Here is a 20,272-nt window from a genome sequence, read left to right on the forward strand (position 1 = left end):
TCAATTCAATTCGCAGAGAGTCACTGCCATTCAATTCAATGCGCAGAGTCACTGCCATTCAATTCAATGCGCAGAGAGTCACTGCCATTCAATTCAATGCGCAGAGAGTCACTGCCATTCAATTCAATGCGCAGAGAGTCACTGCCATCTTCTCCATTAACCACACTCTGACCACAAGCTAATGTCCATGCATTATCCAGCTAATATGCTATCCATGAGCTATTATGGTGTCTGCGAGCAAATTCACCATCCACAAACTAATATGCAGGGCTGGGAACGGATTCTAAAATCATCGATTTCTCAACTCCACACATTCGGGAATCAAGCTAATGCTATCCATAAGCTCATACACTCTCCTCAGGCTTATACGCCATCCATAAGCTCATATACTATCCATAAGCTCATACGCTCTCCTCAGGCTTATACGCTATCCATAAGCTCATATACTATCCATAAGCTCATATACTATCCATAAGCTCATATACTATCCATAAGCCAATACGCCCTCCTCAGGCTTATACGCTATCCATAAGCTAATGCTATCCATAAGCTCATATACTATCTATAAGCTCATACGCTCTCCTCAGGCTTATACGCTATCTATAAGCAAACGCTATCCATAAATGCTATCGTCAAGCTAATATGCTATTGTCAAGATTATATGCTAGCCACAAGCCGATATGCCACGTGCAAGCAGATACTCTAGACCCAATAAGATCTTGCAACAAGTTATTTTCTCAGAGTCTCTGCTACTGAACGATGTTCCAGCACTGCTTATCGCGGCGGCCTGTGGATCGACTGGCGTTAATGTGCCGCGTCGCTAACGTCTCTGTATCTGAATGAGCGATAAAACATACATGCGTATAAAGCTACAGCGCGTCTCCTGAGCACAGAGCAGGAGAAACATCTTCCTAATGGTGATTCATGAGTCTGTCACAGTGTGTGTGCTTTATCGTTCCCAAAACTCAATACCGACTCGATACGCATCGCTGCAATCAGGCTAATGTATGGCCTGGGAAGCAGAGGTGATTTAAGGGCGCACTGATCTGCAGACGGCCAAGATAAGTGAAGGCCCGTTAAAGGAAAAGTTGACAAAACAATCGAGTTTATTTATTTATTTATTTACCTCAAAAGTAGCTGATCTGCTTCTTAAGCTTCTACGCGGCTAACGTTCAGTAATGTCTGACAGACGTGCTTATCGCTGTTGTTGGAAGAAAACCTCGTATCTCCAAAATGGTAACTTTACAGGAGAAGGAAAAACACACTTTAATGTTAATGTAAGTCAATGGAACCGGATTTTTTTCCCCCCAAGTCAGTTTGGGACGTTTCTTTTGGTCCATTCGTCATGAAATTTATGCACAATGTAAAGAGCAACATGCTTTTTCAAATTATTTCAAAAACTGAAAAACGACAAAAATGGAGATGCGCTATGTGACTGGGTGCAAGCACCTCAAATCACTAATCAGAAGGGGTGTCTACAAACTTTGGGACACATTGTTCATTGTATTAATGTGGAAATTGATGTACAGACTGGACAAGTAAATTCCCTGCATCATTCTCAGTGTGATAAACCCAGGCAAGTTCTTTGGCTGTGATACACTCTTGTACATACATGTCAAGCCATATAAAAGAGCCTTCTGTGGCAGGTGTGGAGCTATACGGCTGTATAAGGTTGGGAAACGGCAAATCTGGTTCAGTTCAGTTTTTAACCTTTAAATCCTAACTAGAATTGCGATTTTACCAAGTCATCTGCTCAGACTGCAGGGAGCTGCTATTATTTATGTGAAATACCATCAGCCAACTGTGTTTGCACACTGTGAAATTAGAGCTCTGCATTTAACCCATCCGTGCAGTGAAACACCCACAGACACACTAGTAAGATAAGATACGATAAGATAGACTTTTATTATCCCACTGGGGGAAATTTGCATTGTTACAGCAGAACACACAGTAAACAGATAAAGAGCAGTAAGTAGACAAAGATGTGCGTCATACAAAATACGAAATTTAAGGTATACTATAGAAATAAATAAATAAACAAGGCGTCCGTTATCAGAAAAATATAAAAAATAAAAACAGAATTAAGAAACTGTACAAATTTACTGTTTACACATGCAGTTTTATGGATATGGCACAGAACTTGCGTATGTATTGCAGTTGTACCAATCCATCAGCAGCAGATAGTGCACATCAATTAGAGGGAGGATAAGATACAGGTGTATGTGGTGTGTTCGTGATAGAGTGCACTATGATAGACTGTTGTGTGAATCCATAGTGTGTTTATGACGGAGAGTGAGCTACGGTAGAGTTGAGAAAGAAGCTGCGGTATCTAGTGAATACACACACTAGGGGGCAGTGAGAACGCGGGGAGCAGTTGGGGGTTTGGTGCCTTGCTCAAGGGCACTTTAGTCATGGACTCTTAGCTGAGGGGACCGAACCGGTTTACTGCAGATGTATTTTCAGCACAACTCAACAACGCAAGCCAAATATGCGCTTCGCTAGTGACAATTTTTAATGTTTCACACTAATTTTCAGCCTTTGGAACACGTTTACTTCCAAACAATGCAATCCAATTGTCACAAGGGACCATGAGGGACAGTGATGCAGCCTCACAGCCTGCTCTAAAATGCAGGGGCGGGGCTAAAAAAAAAAAAAGGTGTTCCAGTCACTTCCATGGCCACAGGTGTATAAAGCCGAGCCCCTAGGCCTGCAGACGGCTTCTACAGACATTAGTGAAAGAATGGGTCGCTCTCAGGAACTCAGTGAATTCCAGCGTGGTACCGTGATCGGACGCCACCTGTGCAGCAAGTCCAGTCGTGAAATTTCCTCACTACTAAATATTCCACAGTCGACTGTCAGTGGGATTATAACAAAGTGGAAGCGATTGGGAACGACAGCAGCTCAGCCACGAAGTGGTCGGCCACGTAAAATGACAGAGCGGTCAGCGGATGCTGAGGGGCATAGTGCACAGAGGTCACCGACTTTCTGCAGAGTCAATCACTACAGACCTCCAAACTTCATGTGGCCTTCAGATCAGCTCAAGAACAGCGTAGAGAGCTTCATGGAATGGGTTTCCATGGCCGAGCAGCTGCATCCAAGCCTTACATCACCAAGCGCAATGCAAAGTGTGGAATGCAGTGGAGTAAAGCGCCGCCACTGGACTCTAGAGCAGTGGAGACGTGTTCTCTGGAGTGACCAATCACGCTTCTCCATCTGGAAATCCAATGGACGAGTCTGAGTTTGGCGGTTGCCAGGAGACGGTACTTGTCTGACTGCATTGTGCCAAGTGTAAAGTTTGGTGGAGGGGGGATCATGGTGTGGGTTGTTTTTCAGGAGTTGGGCTCGGCCCCTTAGTTCCAGTGAAAGGAACTCTTAAAGCTTCAGCACCAAGAGATTTTGGACAATTTCACGCTCCCAAATTTGTGGGAACAGTTTGGGGACGGCCCCTTCCTGTTCCAACATGACTGGGCACCAGTGCACAAAGTTTGGTGTGGAGAACTTGACTGGGCTACACAGTCCCAACCTCAACCCAATAGAACACCTTTGGCACCACCTGAATGCGAAACGTCTGGCCACCACAGGTCAGTGATGTGACTGTTTTCCAGCGTGTTCACGAGGCCGGCCAGCCAAGAAGCCTGAGTAGAAATCCAGGTGGCCGTTTGTGGTGCGTTTGACAGAGCGTCTCAGTCTCCATCCACACTTCATTAACAATCTGATGTGTCTGACTCATCTCTCAGGCCTGACTTTCTCCGCTCTAGAACAACGTCTGTTCTTCTCCTCAGAGAGAGAGAGAGAGAGAGAGAGAGAGAGAGACGCCTGCTGTCATTAACATGAAGCGAGCGTGACAGGACTGCGCTCCGAGCATTAATGAAATTACAGCGGGGATAAATCACTGCAGTAAAACTCTGACCTCTGCCCCTCAGCTCAAGGTCAGCCAGCGATGATACATGCAGAATGAAAAGATGTGTTCAAACTGTCCACAAAAGATGCGCTAGCTGCCAAAAGTTTAGAGACACATCAGCTTCCTTTGAAGCTGTTACCTTTTAATGAAGTAAGACTAAAAGACCCGGGCTGTGTTACTGAAACTGTCCATATTTCTGTCTTAAGGTATGACCTGTTATTTATTTATTTATTTATTTTGATTTTTTTTGTAACCTGTTATTAATCCCACAATGGGGGACCACACCTCTGCTCTGTGAAACACGCACATACACACTAGTGAATACACACACACACACACACACACACACACACACTAGGCGGCAGTGAGCACACTTGCCCGGAGCGGTGGGCAGCCCTATCCACGGCGCCCGAGGAACAGTTGGGGGTTGGGTGCTTTGCTTAAGGGCACTTCAGTCACCTACTGTCAGCTCAGGGGATCGAACCGGCGACATTCTGGTCACAAGGCTGGTTCCCTAACCTACGTAATTCTCTAACCCCCAGGGTCCTAACCTAACTAGACTGGTCATATGACACATAGCCCAGGCTTATGAACTAAACTAGACTGGTCATATGACACATAGCCCAGGCTTATAAACTAAACTAGACTGGTCATATGACACATAGCCCAGGCTTATAAACTAAACTAGACTGGTCATATGACACATAGTACAGGCTTATAAACTAAACTAGACTGGTCATATGACACATAGCCCAGGCTTATAAACTAAACTAGACTGGTCATATGACACATAGCCCAGGCTTATAAACTAAACTACACTGGTCATATGACACATAGCCCAGGCTTATAAACTAAACTAGACTGGTCATATGACACATAGCCCAGGCTTATAAACTAAACTAGACTGGTCATATGACACATAGCCCAGGCTTATAAACTAAACTCGACTGGTCATATGACACATAGCCCAGGCTTATAAACTAAACTAGACTGGTCATATGACACATAGCCCAGGCTTATAAACTAAACTCGACTGGTCATATGACACATAGCCCAGGCTTATGAACTAAACTAGACTGGTCATACGACACATAGCCCAGGCTTATAAACTAAACTAGACTGGTCATATGACACATAGCCCAGGCTTATAAACTAAACTAGACTGGTCATACGACACATAGCTCAGGCTTATGAACTAAACTAGACTGGTCATATGACACATAGCCCAGGCTTATAAACTAAACTAGACTGGTCATACGACACATAGCCCAGGCTTATGAACTAAACTAGACTGGTCATATGACACATAGCCCAGGCTTATAAACTAAACTAGACTGGTCATATGACACATAGCCCAGGCTTATAAACTAAACTAGACTGGTCATATGACACATAGTACAGGCTTATAAACTAAACTAGACTGGTCATATGACACATAGCCCAGGCTTATAAACTAAACTAGACTGGTCATATGACACATAGCCCAGGCTTATAAACTAAACTAGACTGGTCATATGACACATAGCCCAGGCTTATAAACTAAACTAGACTGGTCATATGACACATAGCCCAGGCTTATAAACTAAACTAGACTGGTCATATGACACATAGCCCAGGCTTATAAACTAAACTAGACTGGTCATATGACACATAGCCCAGGCTTATAAACTAAACTTGACTGGTCATATGACACATAGCCCAGGCTTATAAACTAAACTAGACTGGTCATATGACACATAGCCCAGGCTTATGAACTAAACTAGACTGGTCATACGACACATAGCCCAGGCTTATAAACTGAACTAGACTGGTCATACGGCACACAGCCCAGGCTTATAAACTAAACTCGACTGGTCATACGACACATAGCTCAGGCTTATAAACTAAACTCGACTGGTCATATGACACATAGCCCAGGCTTATAAACTAAACTCGACTGGTCATATGACACAAAGCCAGGCTTATAAACTAAACTAGACTGGTCATACGACACATAGCCCAGGCTTATAAACTAAACTTGACTGGTCATATGACACATAGCCCAGGCTTATGAACTAAACTAGACTGGTCATATGACACATAGCTCAGGCTTATGAACTAAACTAGACTGGTCATACGACACATAGCTCAGGCTTATAAACTAAACTCGACTGGTCATATGACACATAGCCCAGGCTTATGAACTAAACTAGACTGGTCATATGACACAAAGCCAGGCTTATAAACTAAACTAGACTGGTCATACGACACATAGTACAGGCTTATAAACTAAACTAGACTGGTCATATGACACAAAGCCAGGCTTATAAACTAAACTAGACTGGTCATACGACACATAGCCCAGGCTTATGAACTAAACTAGACTGGTCATACGACACATAGCCCAGGCTTATGAACTAAACTAGACTGGTCATATGACACATAGCCCAGGCTTATGAACTAAACTAGACTGGTCATATGACACATAGCTCAGGCTTATGAACTAAACTAGACTGGTCATACGACACATAGCTCAGGCTTATAAACTAAACTCGACTGGTCATATGACACATAGCCCAGGCTTATGAACTAAACTAGACTGGTCATATGACACAAAGCCAGGCTTATAAACTAAACTAGACTGGTCATACGACACATAGTACAGGCTTATAAACTAAACTAGACTGGTCATATGACACAAAGCCAAGCTTATAAACTAAACTAGACTGGTCATACGACACATAGCCCAGGCTTATAAACTAAACTTGACTGGTCATATGACACATAGCCCAGGCTTATGAACTAAACTAGACTGGTCATATGACACATAGCTCAGGCTTATGAACTAAACTAGACTGGTCATACGACACATAGCTCAGGCTTATAAACTAAACTCGACTGGTCATATGACACATAGCCCAGGCTTATGAACTAAACTAGACTGGTCATACGACACATAGTACAGGCTTATAAACTAAACTAGACTGGTCATATGACACATAGCCCAGGCTTATAAACTAAACTCGACTGGTCATATGACACATAGCCCAGGCTTATAAACTAAACTAGACTGGTCATATGACACACAGGCCAGGCTTATAAACTAAACTAGACTGGTCATACGACACATAGCCCAGACTTATGAACTAAACTAGACTGGTCATATGACACATAGCCCAGGCTTATAAACTAAACTAGACTGGTCATATGACACATAGCCCAGGCTTATGAACTAAACTAGACTGGTCATATGACACATAGCCCAGGCTTATAAACTAAACTAGACTGGTCATATGACACATAGTACAGGCTTATAAACTAAACTAGACTGGTCATTTGACACACAGGCCAGGCTTATAAACTAAACTCGACTGGTCATATGACACACAGGCCAGGCTTATAAACTAAACTAGACTGGTCATACGACACATAGCCCAGGCATATAAACTAAACTAGACTGGTCATATGACACAAAGCCAGGCTTATAAACTAAACTAGACTGGTCATACGACACATAGCCCAGGCTTATAAACTAAACTTGACTGGTCATATGACACAAAGCCCAGGCTTATAAACTAAACTCGACTGGTCATATGACACATAGCCCAGGCTTATAAACTAAACTAGACTGGTCATTTGACACACAGGCCAGGCTTATAAACTAAACTCGACTGGTCATATGACACACAGGCCAGGCTTATAAACTAAACTCGACTGGTCATATGACACACAGGCCAGGCTTATAAACTAAACTCGACTGGTCATATGACACATAGCCCAGGCTTATAAACTAAACTAGACTGGTCATACGACACATAGCCCAGGCTTATGAACTAAACTCGACTGGTCATATGACACATAGCCCAGGCTTATAAACTAAACTAGACTGGTCATACGACACATAGCCCAGGCTTATGAACTAAACTCGACTGGTCATATGACACACAGGCCAGGCTTATAAACTAAACTAGACTGGTCATATGACACATAGCCCAGGCTTATAAACTAAACTAGACTGGTCATACGACACATAGTACAGGCTTATAAACTAAACTAGACTGGTCATACGACACATAGCCCAGGCTTATGAACTAAATTAGACTGGTCATACGACACAAAGCCCAGGCTTATGAACTAAACTAGACTGGTCATATGACACATAGCCCAGGCTTATGAACTAAACTCGACCGGTCATATGACACATAGTACAGGTGCCAATCATCAGTATTCTGGTGATTGTGAGCGGCGATTGGAGGACTGAGAAAGTTCTCAAGCCTCCCGTGGGATTCTGGGATGTGGAGTTCATGTGTGAGTCGGAGCCAGAGGGTCGCGTGACAGTATCAGTATTTTTTTTATTTATTTATTTTTATGTAGTTCTGTTAGAAATTACTTATTTTTTTAATGCATTTGTAATCTCATTCCTGTAACTGAACACAGTTACCCTTTTTTTTTTATGTGTCCTGATTATTTAACACTGTTACCTGAATTTTGGATTTGACGACGTTCTTTTCCAAACTACTGTTAAAAGCAAACCTAAAGCACATATTGAGACTCTTTTGGCCCCGAAGTTTAAACACCTGAACAATTTTAATGCTGACTTCCCAACAAGAGGATAAAATATACGATCTTTTGTTTCATTCTGAAGTTAACAGTGTCACTAATATTTATACTGACATGTCATATATAAGCCTGCATAGGCTGTAATATGGCAAGTTGAATGAAATGAGAAACAAAGATCACATTTATTAAAACATAATGAAAAGCTAGGGGTCCCCACACTCCAGATGGGAGGTGTACTAAAGTTAGGCGTAAAGGTAATTACCTTGTATCTGTGGGATATAGGGCGCTAGCAGCTTTCCTCTTTTCTTCTCATAGCCTTTCTGTGTGATGTCCCCTGCAGAGACACAGAGAGAGAGAGAAATTTAGTTGAATTCAATACTAATTTAGTCAATAATACCTTATGCAGTGGAGACGGAAATGATTTAAAGTGGACACAAAAACAATGTCATAACTTAAATACATAACAAAAATGCCATCAGTACATGTAATATCAGCATATTTTATTAATAATAATCTGTTATTATCTGTAAATCTGTACCTACACATATAGACTGATATATTGTGCATCTTCTGTCCATATCCTGTATAATCTGGAAGATGTCTAGGTCACTGTTCTATCCCTGAGTACCTGCATCTCATTTATTATCCCCCTCAGACTAACTGCATATACAGAATGGGTACAACAGCACATTTCATAGTTTTATTTCAGAACTTATTACTGTACAACTGTACATTAGAATAGCACAGTACTAGTGTATATTGTGTATATGTGTATATTCAGAGTCGGTGTGTATATATATATATATATATATATATATTTATTTATTTATTTATTTATTTTTTTTTTTCTTAGATATTTATAGTACTGTGTGAAAGTTTTAGGCATATAAGCACATTTTTAACCAGTTGACCTCAGCAGTGAGTTTATCACAATATACATTAGAATAAAGTCGTATTCATAATTCAAATAAACAGAAAAACAATAAAGAGTAACAATATTTTTCCATATTTTTCCTGGACACCTTCACAGCCGCCACAGAGACTCGTTAATATCATCAATTACATCATGAGCTCAATTTACTGAGCACTGATTGGTCAAACCAGGAGCTGCTTTATAACTACATATAATACTGGGCTTCCTCGAGGAGCGGCTTGGAGATGGGTAAACACACGAACACACAAACATCCAGAAAATCATTATTTATTTTATAATCATTATTAATATTCTGTGAATCCCCAACCCCCCCGATTTGCGGAAAAAGCCCTTTAAGAACTTTGGTGTCTCCCCTCGAAACCCCCAACACATAAACAGAGCAAAACAATACACAGAGTGACCTCAGATATCGGTTAACCAACACCAGGCCGTAATCCCTTTCTCCTGACTCACAAACAACTTATTACATTCCTCAGATTCGGAATATGCACCTCATTATTCTCCACGCTGGCAGGGTGAACAGCGCTCGCCTTATTCTTCTTAATTTAATAGACGTCTTTCTCACACACTGGCTATTAAAAATGACTGACCTCAGACGGGAAGAGGAATAAAACCCTCTAATGCCTTTAAGTCATAATCCTAGTCATTCCTCACCAAGACAGTGAATAGGAGTAAAGAGAGAGATAAGGAGAGACCTGCGGACCAGACAAGCCCAACAAACAGTTCCTGCACAATAAATCACCCAAACATAGGGATCTACTGAGGGTTAAACCCCCCGCTCAGAAAAACCCTCAGTCAGTCCGAATTCCTCAACGATAGCCTAACTTCACAAATAGCCATTAAAATCTCATTTTCCTGACACGGACCGCTCTTCCCCCCCCCACTCGCGCGGTGGGCAGACGCTGCTGACGGTGTGTGGAACAGCCTGGTTTCTCCAGCGTACACTTAATTCCCGGGGCTGTCTGTTAGACGTGCAATTTTATAAACTAATGGAAGCCTTTTGGAGAGATTTCCACAGCCGCAGGACCTTGGAATGGCAAAGCAGTGTTCCCGATCAAAAACACGGCCAGGAATGAAGAGCGCTGCTGGGAAAGAGCCACAATATACGGGAGAACTTTCCCTTCTGATCTACTCTTCTTTTTAACTATGTGGGTGATGGACAGTCGGGTAAACAGCTGAAGAAATGGACGGATGCACTGATGGATGGATGGACGGACGGACGGACGGACGGACAGACAGTACACTGTTGATCCTGGAGGGAAATTGCAGTGTTTCAGTAGCGAGACATATAATTACATAAACTACGCAGAAAAATACAAAATAGAAATAATTCTATAAAGAAGTTAAAGTACAAGAGAAATAAAATAAAGTATAAAAGTATCTATTTACATATTTACATGGCGTATGAGACTCTTTTACAGACATTTACAGACAGCAGGCACTGAGCGGTGTGAGGTCGTCTAACAGCACATATTATAGACATGACGAGCTCTGAGCTGCATCACTACTGTCGTGAAAAGTGTCATTACAGTAACAGTTGTGATAGACTGCACAGTGTGTATTAACAGGAGAGGAGATACAGTGAAGGGGTTCAGCACAGTTCAGACAGCAGGAGATCAGTACCGGCTCTGCAGTAAGACTGCAGGATGGCTGGATTAAAGGATGGACTGATAGTTGGATAGCAGAATACATGGATAAAAGGATGGATTGACCAAATAAATGACTGCTCTTATTCCAATCTCCCTCTCTCTCTCTCTCTCTCCCTTTCTCTCTCTCTCTAGCTCTCTGCCTCCCTCTCTCTCTCTCTCTCTCTCTCTCCCTCTCTCTGTCTCTCTCTCTCTCTCCCTCTCTCTGTCTCTCTGTCTGAGACACCTAAGGGACACGGTTGAACTCAGCAGCTTAAAATCTCAGGCTTCCTATTCAGTAACTACAGGGTCTTCAGCGCAAACTGAATTCAGAACCATCAGCCAGGAATTAGACCCCCGCATTTAACCCATCCACGCAGTGAAACACCCACAAGCATGCTCACTAGTGAACACACACACTTGCCCGGAGCGGTGGGCAGCCCTATCCACAGTGCCCAGGGAACAGTTGGGGGTGAGGTGCCTCGCTCAAGGGCACGTCAGTCATGGACTGTCAGCCGGTGGTATCAAACCGGCAACCTTCCGGTCACAGGGCTGGTTTCCTAACATCCAGCCCACGACTGCCCGTAAACAGAGGACATGCCTCAGAATTGAACCCAGGCCATGGCGGTGAAAGCGCAGAATCCAAGCCACTAGACCAATAGTGGGAAAACCAGACCACCAGTGGGAAAACCTACGTTTTGGGTTTTTTGGGTGGGTTGTAGAAGTGTGTAATAAAACTTGAAGCCTGATGGTGGATCCTGGCCGTTTAAGGGGTTAAAACAATTGTTGTACCTTTTAAAGTACATTTATATCAATTGATCGATTGATCAATCAGTCAATCAATCAACCAACCAACCAACCAACCTTTATTCAGACTTGATTGAGGGAGGTGCTCATTTACAATTGTAGGTGAGCTAATACAGAAATCATGGATAAAAAAAGACTGTAAAAACATCAATCATTAAAACAGTTGTAATAATAATCATAATAGTGAATTTATTAGTAAAACAATTAATAAACCATCAAAATGGCAACAATATAATAACTCAATAAAAGATCGAATAGCAGGAAAATAAATGAAAATCATAGTCAATGAGATCGATAAAGAAGATGTAAAACAACTCGGCACTAGAGAAGAAATTAAAGTTGATAATAAAATCAATAAAAATGATTTATTGATCTGGACAGCACCTTTTTTTCCACAGGCCCTCCAGCCCCGTGTTGAGATGTTTGTTCCCTTTCTGCTCCGTCCTACGGGCAGAACCGCAGCGTGAGAAGAGCCTCCACGTCCCAGAACAAAAGCCGTATTGATTGGGAGTGGAGGCCGCAGCCTCGGTGACTGACGGCGCTAAAGAATCAGAGGATTCTGAGGCCCAACGAGCAAAACCCTGCAAACAATGCGGCGAGGAGCGCCGGGAGAACGTGACACTCAAACAGCTGCTCGAACGCTCCATAGAGCCCAGACGCGCCTGTATTACTGACCATTTAACATCAATAACACATCAATACCTGCTGACCACTGTCTGAAACCATCAACTCAGCTCCAGTCAGAAGATCTGATCTTATCATAAGGCATTAATTCTACCTCCAAAATAAATCACTAGCATTTCTAAAGCCATGTCTGAGATATAATCACTATGCGCTTGAAATCTAGATCCCTATCTAGAACACCATAATCGGGAACATTGGTTGGTGATGGCAGTAAAGGATTTTGGACACTACAAGCTACAAAGATTCATCTTCAGGGTTCTTTAATGAAGAAAATGCTTCTCCATAGAACCATGAACACTCCAAAAGGGTTCTTTGCATGACGAAATGGTTCTTCAGACTGATGCAGAATGTTTTGCGTATGGTTCTACATAGAACCTTTTTGTAAATGCTTGTCTATAGCACCAAAAAAAGGATCTGCACACAAAAACATGGTTCGTCGGGGTTCTAAAGCAAATTCTTTAGCTAGTTCTCTATAGAACCATGAACACTCAAAGAACCCCTTTGCCTAATTAAAGGGTTCTCTGCATGGTGAAACGGTTCTTCAGACTGATGCAGAATGTTTTGTGTATGGTTCTACATAGAATCTTTTTGAAAAGGGTTCTATATAGCACCAAAAAGAGCTCTACAAACTGAAACAAGGTTTGTCTTCAGGGTTCTTTAGCAAAGAAAATGGTTCCTCAGATTGAGTGAGAATGTGTTGCATGTGGTTCTATGCAGAACCTTTTAGAAAAGGGTTTGATATCGCGCCAGAAGGCGTTCTTCTATTTTTACGATATCAAGCATGTAATGATAGCAGAACCTTATTTGGCGCCATATAGAAGCATGTACAAGACATTGTCCATCAGTCTGAAGAACCATTTCACCAGAGAAACATCATGCAAAGGGTTCTCTGGTTCCATACAGAACTAAAGAACCTGTGAAGAACCATCTTTTTCAAGAGTAAACATCACATGTAGTGGTTGGTTAGTGTAGTGGGTAACACCTCTACCTTCTACGCTGTAGACTGGGGTTCAGTGCCCCGCCTGGGTAACCACCCTACACTATACCAATAAGAGTCCTTGGGCAAGACTCCTAACACCACCTTCACCTTCCTGTGTAAGATCAAATTGTAAGTCGCTCTAGATAACAACATCTGCCAAATGCCATAATTGTAATAACACGGCTTTGCTCATTGCTGGTCAGGGTTGCCAGATTGAGCAGGACTCAACCACTGTTGTAAATGATCACTTTGCTATAATCCTATGGGCCACTGTTCATTCGAAATATGCAAAACTATTCTCCTACTTGCCGGAACTTCATCTTTGTTATGGTGTAACCGATTTGCCGATTGCTGTTAGGGGAGGAGGGCCAAAGTGCGCACTATGTTGCAATGCATACTGGGGATTGTAGTGCAGTGCATTGTGAAACAGGCTAATTTGAATCATATTAATGGTAAATGAAACCCTGTGTTTGACATGTGGGCCCGACATTATTTCATACCACGTCTTATGACAGTACCTGTTTATCAGTCATGCTTTTCCGTTACTTTGCAGTAGTTTCATTAAAAAGAATAACACCAATAAGAAGAAATCAGTTTCTATCTCGTGAGGCTTCTGTGTGCTCGGAGCTGACCTGAACCTCTCTACAGTGGACTGGACAGCACAGGCCAAAGCACAGAACAGCGTCTCCACTCAGAGAGGGCAGCAGTGTAATCCTGGCCGGCGCCCGGCGGGGCTGAGGTGAGTTCACCGCAGCCTGACTCCGGCCTGCACGGCTGACGGATGAACCCAGCTGGACGCTGACTCACGGATGAAAAGAAAAGACCACTGTGTGTACAGTTAGACCTCCAGCAGGACAATAACACACTGTAACCACGGAGGGCCTTCAGGACAATCGTCCAGTAACACGGCCTCCAAAACTGACATACGGAACAAAAGAGAATTTATCCTGAACTGCGCTGGACAGGAACGTCATGATCCGATCCAGGCATATCCGAATTGCTAGGGCATCCAGTCCTTTGGCATGGGGTATATTTTGTGATGAATGGACCAACAGAAATGGTCCAGAATTGCTTGAAAAAAAAAAACATATTTTTCCACTTAAACGTTACATTAAAAGTTTGTCCTGTAAAGTTGCCTTATATAAACCTCCAGAAGTCTCCAATTTTGACTCCTTTCAGTTTTTGACATTATCTGAAAATACCTTATACAGAGTCTGCTCACACGTCGTGATGAACGGACTAAAAGAAATGGCCCAAAAGATTCTGGTTCCATTCAATTACATTAAAAGTAAAGTATGTTTTTTTTTCTTTTTCCTGTAAAGTCAGTATGTTGGAGATATGAGGTTTTGTTCCAACAGCAGCGATATATATATATATATATATATATATATATATATATATAAATCAGGGCTACAAAAGAAAATTCACTAATCCCACCGAACACTGAGAAGCAGTTCACATAACTGCCACTTTTACCTGTTTTATGAAAGCATGTGCTTCAGTGTTGATCACTCAGCACTGATCCAATCAGTTTACAAAGCTTGGTTTATGAGGCTAATTGCTAGAGAGTCAGTAACAGCAGCGCATCTATAAAGATGAAGATAATCTGCACTTCCCAAAAAAAAACTGGATTATTATCATCGGTCAAACGGTGCCTTCAGTCAAAGCCGCAGTGATATGTCCGCTGCAGTCAGTCTGCATTAGAGCGGTCTGCGTTAGAGCTCTAATCCCAGCTGATGCTGCGGGTTTAGTCGCCGGGTTCCGTCTAACTGCTTTTCCTGCTGCTCTCCACTGCGTTTATGTCTGAGAAGAAGCTCCACGGTGCGCCGGCCGTCCAGAGCACACACAAACTTATAAAGACTGCCCTCCTGCACCGCTCAACACCGACACGTTCGGTCACAGCAGCCTGCTCAGGGCTGCCAGATCACCATCATCACCATCATCACCATCATCATCATCATCATCATCATAATATTAAGAAACCCTTTTTTTTCATAATCATTAAAGTGAAATACATATGTTGAGCTTTTGTTATTCAGAGATAATATTAAATTATTCAAGATAATATTCAATAGAATAATCAATTGTTGCAGCCCTAATTATTTTTAGATTTACTATCTCTATCTACATTTATAGATAGAGAGATAGATAGTTTTATATATATATTATGTTACACTTGATAAACATGTTAGGGTTACAAATTATTCATATTTCTAAAATAAAACAATACGTTATTATAACAGTTACACCTTCTGGAGCCTCAATTTAGCAACATCGATTTAAAAACCAATCACAGAATCCAAGCACCACAGAAGAGCTCGTCCTCGAGTCATGTGGGAAGATTGAAGCCGTATTTTGAAGTAAAAAAACATTTTTCTGCTATTTTAACTAAAATAATCTATGCATGACTATGGAATATATAATGCAAATGATATAAAGAAAACACAAATATTATAAAATATATAATGAAAGTGGACATTTCTGTAGAATGACCCATATACACACACACACACACACACACACACACACACGCACACACACACGCACACACACACACACACACAGACAGATAGACACATTTCTCAGCCAAATACTGACTAAAGCCCCCCTCCCTTCTTTCTCTTTCCCTCTTTTTCTTTGCTGAGCTCATCTCTCTGTCTCAGTCCACACACACACACACACACACACACACACACACACACACACACACACACACGTCTGACAGTTCCAGGCACAGCAGAGTGCCCCACATTTCTGTCTAAAGGAATCAGCTCCCTCTCCGTCTCTCTTTCTCTGAAAGCTTTGTGTCGTGTTTCATATTTGGGTACCTGCCAATCACCTCTGGACACACTGACCGAATTAAACACGGAAAGAAAGCACCCTCCATCCCCCGAGACGACTCTAATTGATGAACAGCTTCCGAAAAAGAGCCTCTTGTCCTCTAAGAGAATTAAAATCTCCAGAGAATGACGGCTTCTCCCCGTTTTTCCCCGTCTCCTGTGGATTAGGATCATTCCTCAGCTTCCAATTATCCCGAAAATGATGAATTATTAACCACAGCCAGGACAGAAGAAACCGGCGCAAAACGGATTCAGAGGAAACTAAACACGGGCAGACTTCAGCTGCGGAGATTTCCACCGTTAGACCAGGCTACATGTGAGAGCGTCCGAGAGGCCACTAAAGAGATCAAACCTTTAAAGTGGCATAATAATTGATAGTGTGAAGATGTGACTCTGACAGAATGGACTCACTTCAATTCAAGAAACACCATAGAACATCAAAAAGTCTCAGTTTGTACCACAATCCAATGAAAAAAAAAACAATGAATGCACAAATTCATACTTTCAAATGGATCCAGACAGCCCTGCCAATGAGTGAATCCAGCTACTTTAAGGGCACCTATTGCTGACGTGTTCAATTTCTGCGCACACAGCCTGTATAATCTCTACTGAAAAGCACTGACCAACAGAATAGGACACTCTGGAGCAGCTGTACAAGGGCCTAAGGTCACCATCCCAACGCCAAGTGTGGGCTAAAGGGGTCTAATCCCCCCCCCCCCAGCATTGGGCTGTGGAGCAGTGTTCTCTGCAGTGATGAAGCTCCATCCAGTACCTTTGAGATGAGCTGGAGTGATCGAGAACTGACCATCCAACATCAGTACCTGACCTCACTAATGCTCAATCAAATCCTCACAGCAATGTTCCAACATCTAGTGTTAAGCCTTCCCAGAAGAGTAGAGGCTGTTACTGTAGCACAAACTCAATATTTATGCCCTTCATTTCAGAAGAAATGCTAGGGGAGCAGGTGTCCACAAACTTTTGAACAGTGTACCAATGCAGAGGCAGTGAGCAGTGAATGAGAGGTGAGGGTTCTGCTGGATTTATGATGTGAGCACTGCAGTGAACAAGTTTGAAGAACAGTGGAATCTGACCCTCGTTTGACCTCTGCACCGTCCACTCTGAACACAGCATTCATCACATTCATCTCCGTTACCACGGTGACTGCACCAAACACACACACAGTCTGCACAGTGCGTAGTCGTCTATGAAAGTTTGTCGTCAGTCAGCATGTTTTGTTGATTTTCTAACTTTCTGTTTGCTGAGTTTAACTTATCGGAAAAAACAAAAAAACTAAGTAGAAAATGCGCCATAACTTTTGCACAGGCCACAGTTTACGCTCTGTTTTCCCCCAGTATGTTAAATCCAGCAATTAAACAGTGAGTGTGCGTTAAAATGTGCAGAAGTTTGTCTCTGTAGAGGATGTGTGAACTTGTTATATACTCGGAAAATCAACAATAATAACAACAACGGGGCGCCTAAACTTTTTCACACCTCTGTGTCTACAGCTGAAACGCACAGACACGCCTCTACTGTTTAAATCTTACCACCCTAAGACCCTCACACCATCCCTAAAGCCTCAGTCTCCACTGCGCCAGCTACAGGTACAGCCTTCACCTGTTTAACACTGTTGACCTGGACTGTAAACGTATGAAACTACCATATAACATAACAGTAAACATGATAATGATGATTTTAGTGAAATTATCTGCTGAGTGCAGCTCCAGCCATTGCATGTCTTTGTTAAATTCCACTTGCAGCACATGGCTAAGCATGAAAACTACAACTGCTAAGATGATCACATCACAAACAGAATTCAAGAGTAAGTGAAAGCGCCCGATGCCTGTCAGTCCAATAAACACTCCAAACTGATCACATTCAGAATCAAATAAACCACAGACGAAATCAAAAGTCATCACATTCAAAACCAAACGCATCACACCCACAATCAAACTGATCACATCTAGAATCAGAATCATCACAACTAATCACACTGTGAAATCACAGTGATCACACCCGGAATCACGATCACGTCCAGCATCAAACTGATCACGTCCAGCATCAAACTGATCACATCCAGGGACGAACTGATCACATCCAGAGACGAACTGATCACATCCAGAGACAAACTGATCACATCCAGAGACAAACTGATCGCATCCAGAGACGAACTGATCGCATCCAGAGACAAACCGATCGCATCCAGAGACGAACCGATCGCATCCAGAGACGAACCGATCACATCCAGAGACAAACTGATCACATCCAGAGACAAACCGATCGCATCCAGAGACGAACCGATCGCATCCAGAGACGAACCGATCGCATCCAGAGACGAACCGATCACATCCAGAGACGAACCGATCGCATCCAGAGACAAACCGATCGCATCCAGAGACAAACCGATCGCATCCAGAGACGAACCGATCGCATCCAGAGACGAACCGATCGCATCCAGAGACGAACCGATCGCATCCAGAGACGAACCGATCGCATCCAGAGACGAACCGATCGCATCCAGAGACGAACCGATCGCATCCAGAGACGAACCGATCGCATCCAGAGACGAACCGATCGCATCCAGAGACGAACCGATCACATCCAGAGACGAACCGATCACATCCAGAGACAAACCGATCACATCCAGAGACGAACTGATCGCATCCAGAGACAAACCGATCGCATCCAGAGACGAACCGATCGCATCCAGAGACGAACCGATCGCATCCAGAGACGAACCGATCGCATCCAGAGACGAACTGATCACATCCAGAGACGAACTGATCACATCCAGAGACGAACTGATCACATCCAGAGACAAACCGATCACATCCAGAGACAAACCGATCACATCCAGCGACAAACCGATCACATCCAGAGACGAACTGATCACATCCAGAATCTAACATCACATCCAGAAACAAACTGATCACATCCAGAAACAAACTGATCACATCTAGAGACAAATTCATCATAGCCAAAATCAATTTAATGACATCTGACTTCAAACTGATCACAATAATCACATTTGAAATCAAAGTAATCACATCAGAATCAAACTAATCACATACCGCTGTAGCCTGAGAGGAAAATCCAGTGAATCCAGAGACGGCAAGAAACTCAACACAGAGAGAGAGAGAGAGAGAGAGAGTGAGAGAGAGAGAGAGAGAGAGAGAGAGAGAGAGAGAGAGAGAGAATGTGGGGGAGAGATCTACTCCAGGGTCTAGAAGCAGAGCAGTCGAGGTTTAGAAGCTTTTCTTTGTTACTTTTCAAAGAGAAACGTTCAAACCTCTCTCTCTCTCTCTCTCTCTCTCTCTCTCTCACCCCCTCCTCTCCTCTCTCTCCCACAAAACTGAGCTGTAGGATTAGAGTCATACACACACACACACCACACACACACACACACACACACACACACACACACACACAGTCTCAAAAACACTCATACAAACTCATGAACACTTACTACTGTACTGCTGACAGGGTGCAATGATTCCAACACAGTACTGTGCATAAACTGTGTCTCTCCTCTGAGAGACGGGACACAGAGAGCAGGGGGTGGGGCTAGGCTGAGGGGGCTGCAGCACCCCCAGACTTCAGGATTGGTCCAACATTATTATTATTGTTATTGTTGTTGTTATTATTATTATTATTATTATGTGTTTATAGTGAGTGTGTTTACATGCATTTAATAATGTAACTGCAGATGTGGTCAGTAATCCAATCAGCGCGTTTACATGCACTTGAGTAATCAGATAATGGGGAAACTCCAGGTCTACATGAGTCAGACAGTAATCAATACATCAATACCTGTGCGCAGCACTGCTCTCTTTAAGACTCATCTAAACATTTTAACACATATAATACCACCAACTGCACACTTAACTGAGGAGAGAGGGAGAGAGAGAGACAGAGTGAGTAAAGGGGGTTAGGACAGAGAGAGAAGAGAGAAGGAGAGAGTATGAG

The 20,272-nt window shown here is 42.8% G+C and overlaps 1 protein-coding gene across 8 annotated transcripts in view; it reads right to left on the minus strand.

Annotated features, from left to right (window-relative positions):
* Positions 1-20,272, minus strand: part of dip2a (disco-interacting protein 2 homolog A) — a 238,931-nt gene that overhangs the window by 104,919 nt on the left and 113,740 nt on the right. For all 8 annotated transcript variants that reach the window (XM_037539171.1, XM_037539170.1, XM_037539169.1 and 5 more), the window contains exon 2: positions 8,703-8,774. In XM_037539171.1, the coding sequence (XP_037395068.1) occupies positions 8,703-8,774 (72 nt within the window). The remainder of the gene's footprint in view (positions 1-8,702; positions 8,775-20,272) is intronic.

Source organism: Pygocentrus nattereri, chromosome 6, assembly GCF_015220715.1.
Source record: "Pygocentrus nattereri isolate fPygNat1 chromosome 6, fPygNat1.pri, whole genome shotgun sequence".
NCBI classification, from domain to species: Eukaryota; Metazoa; Chordata; class Actinopteri; order Characiformes; family Serrasalmidae; genus Pygocentrus; species Pygocentrus nattereri.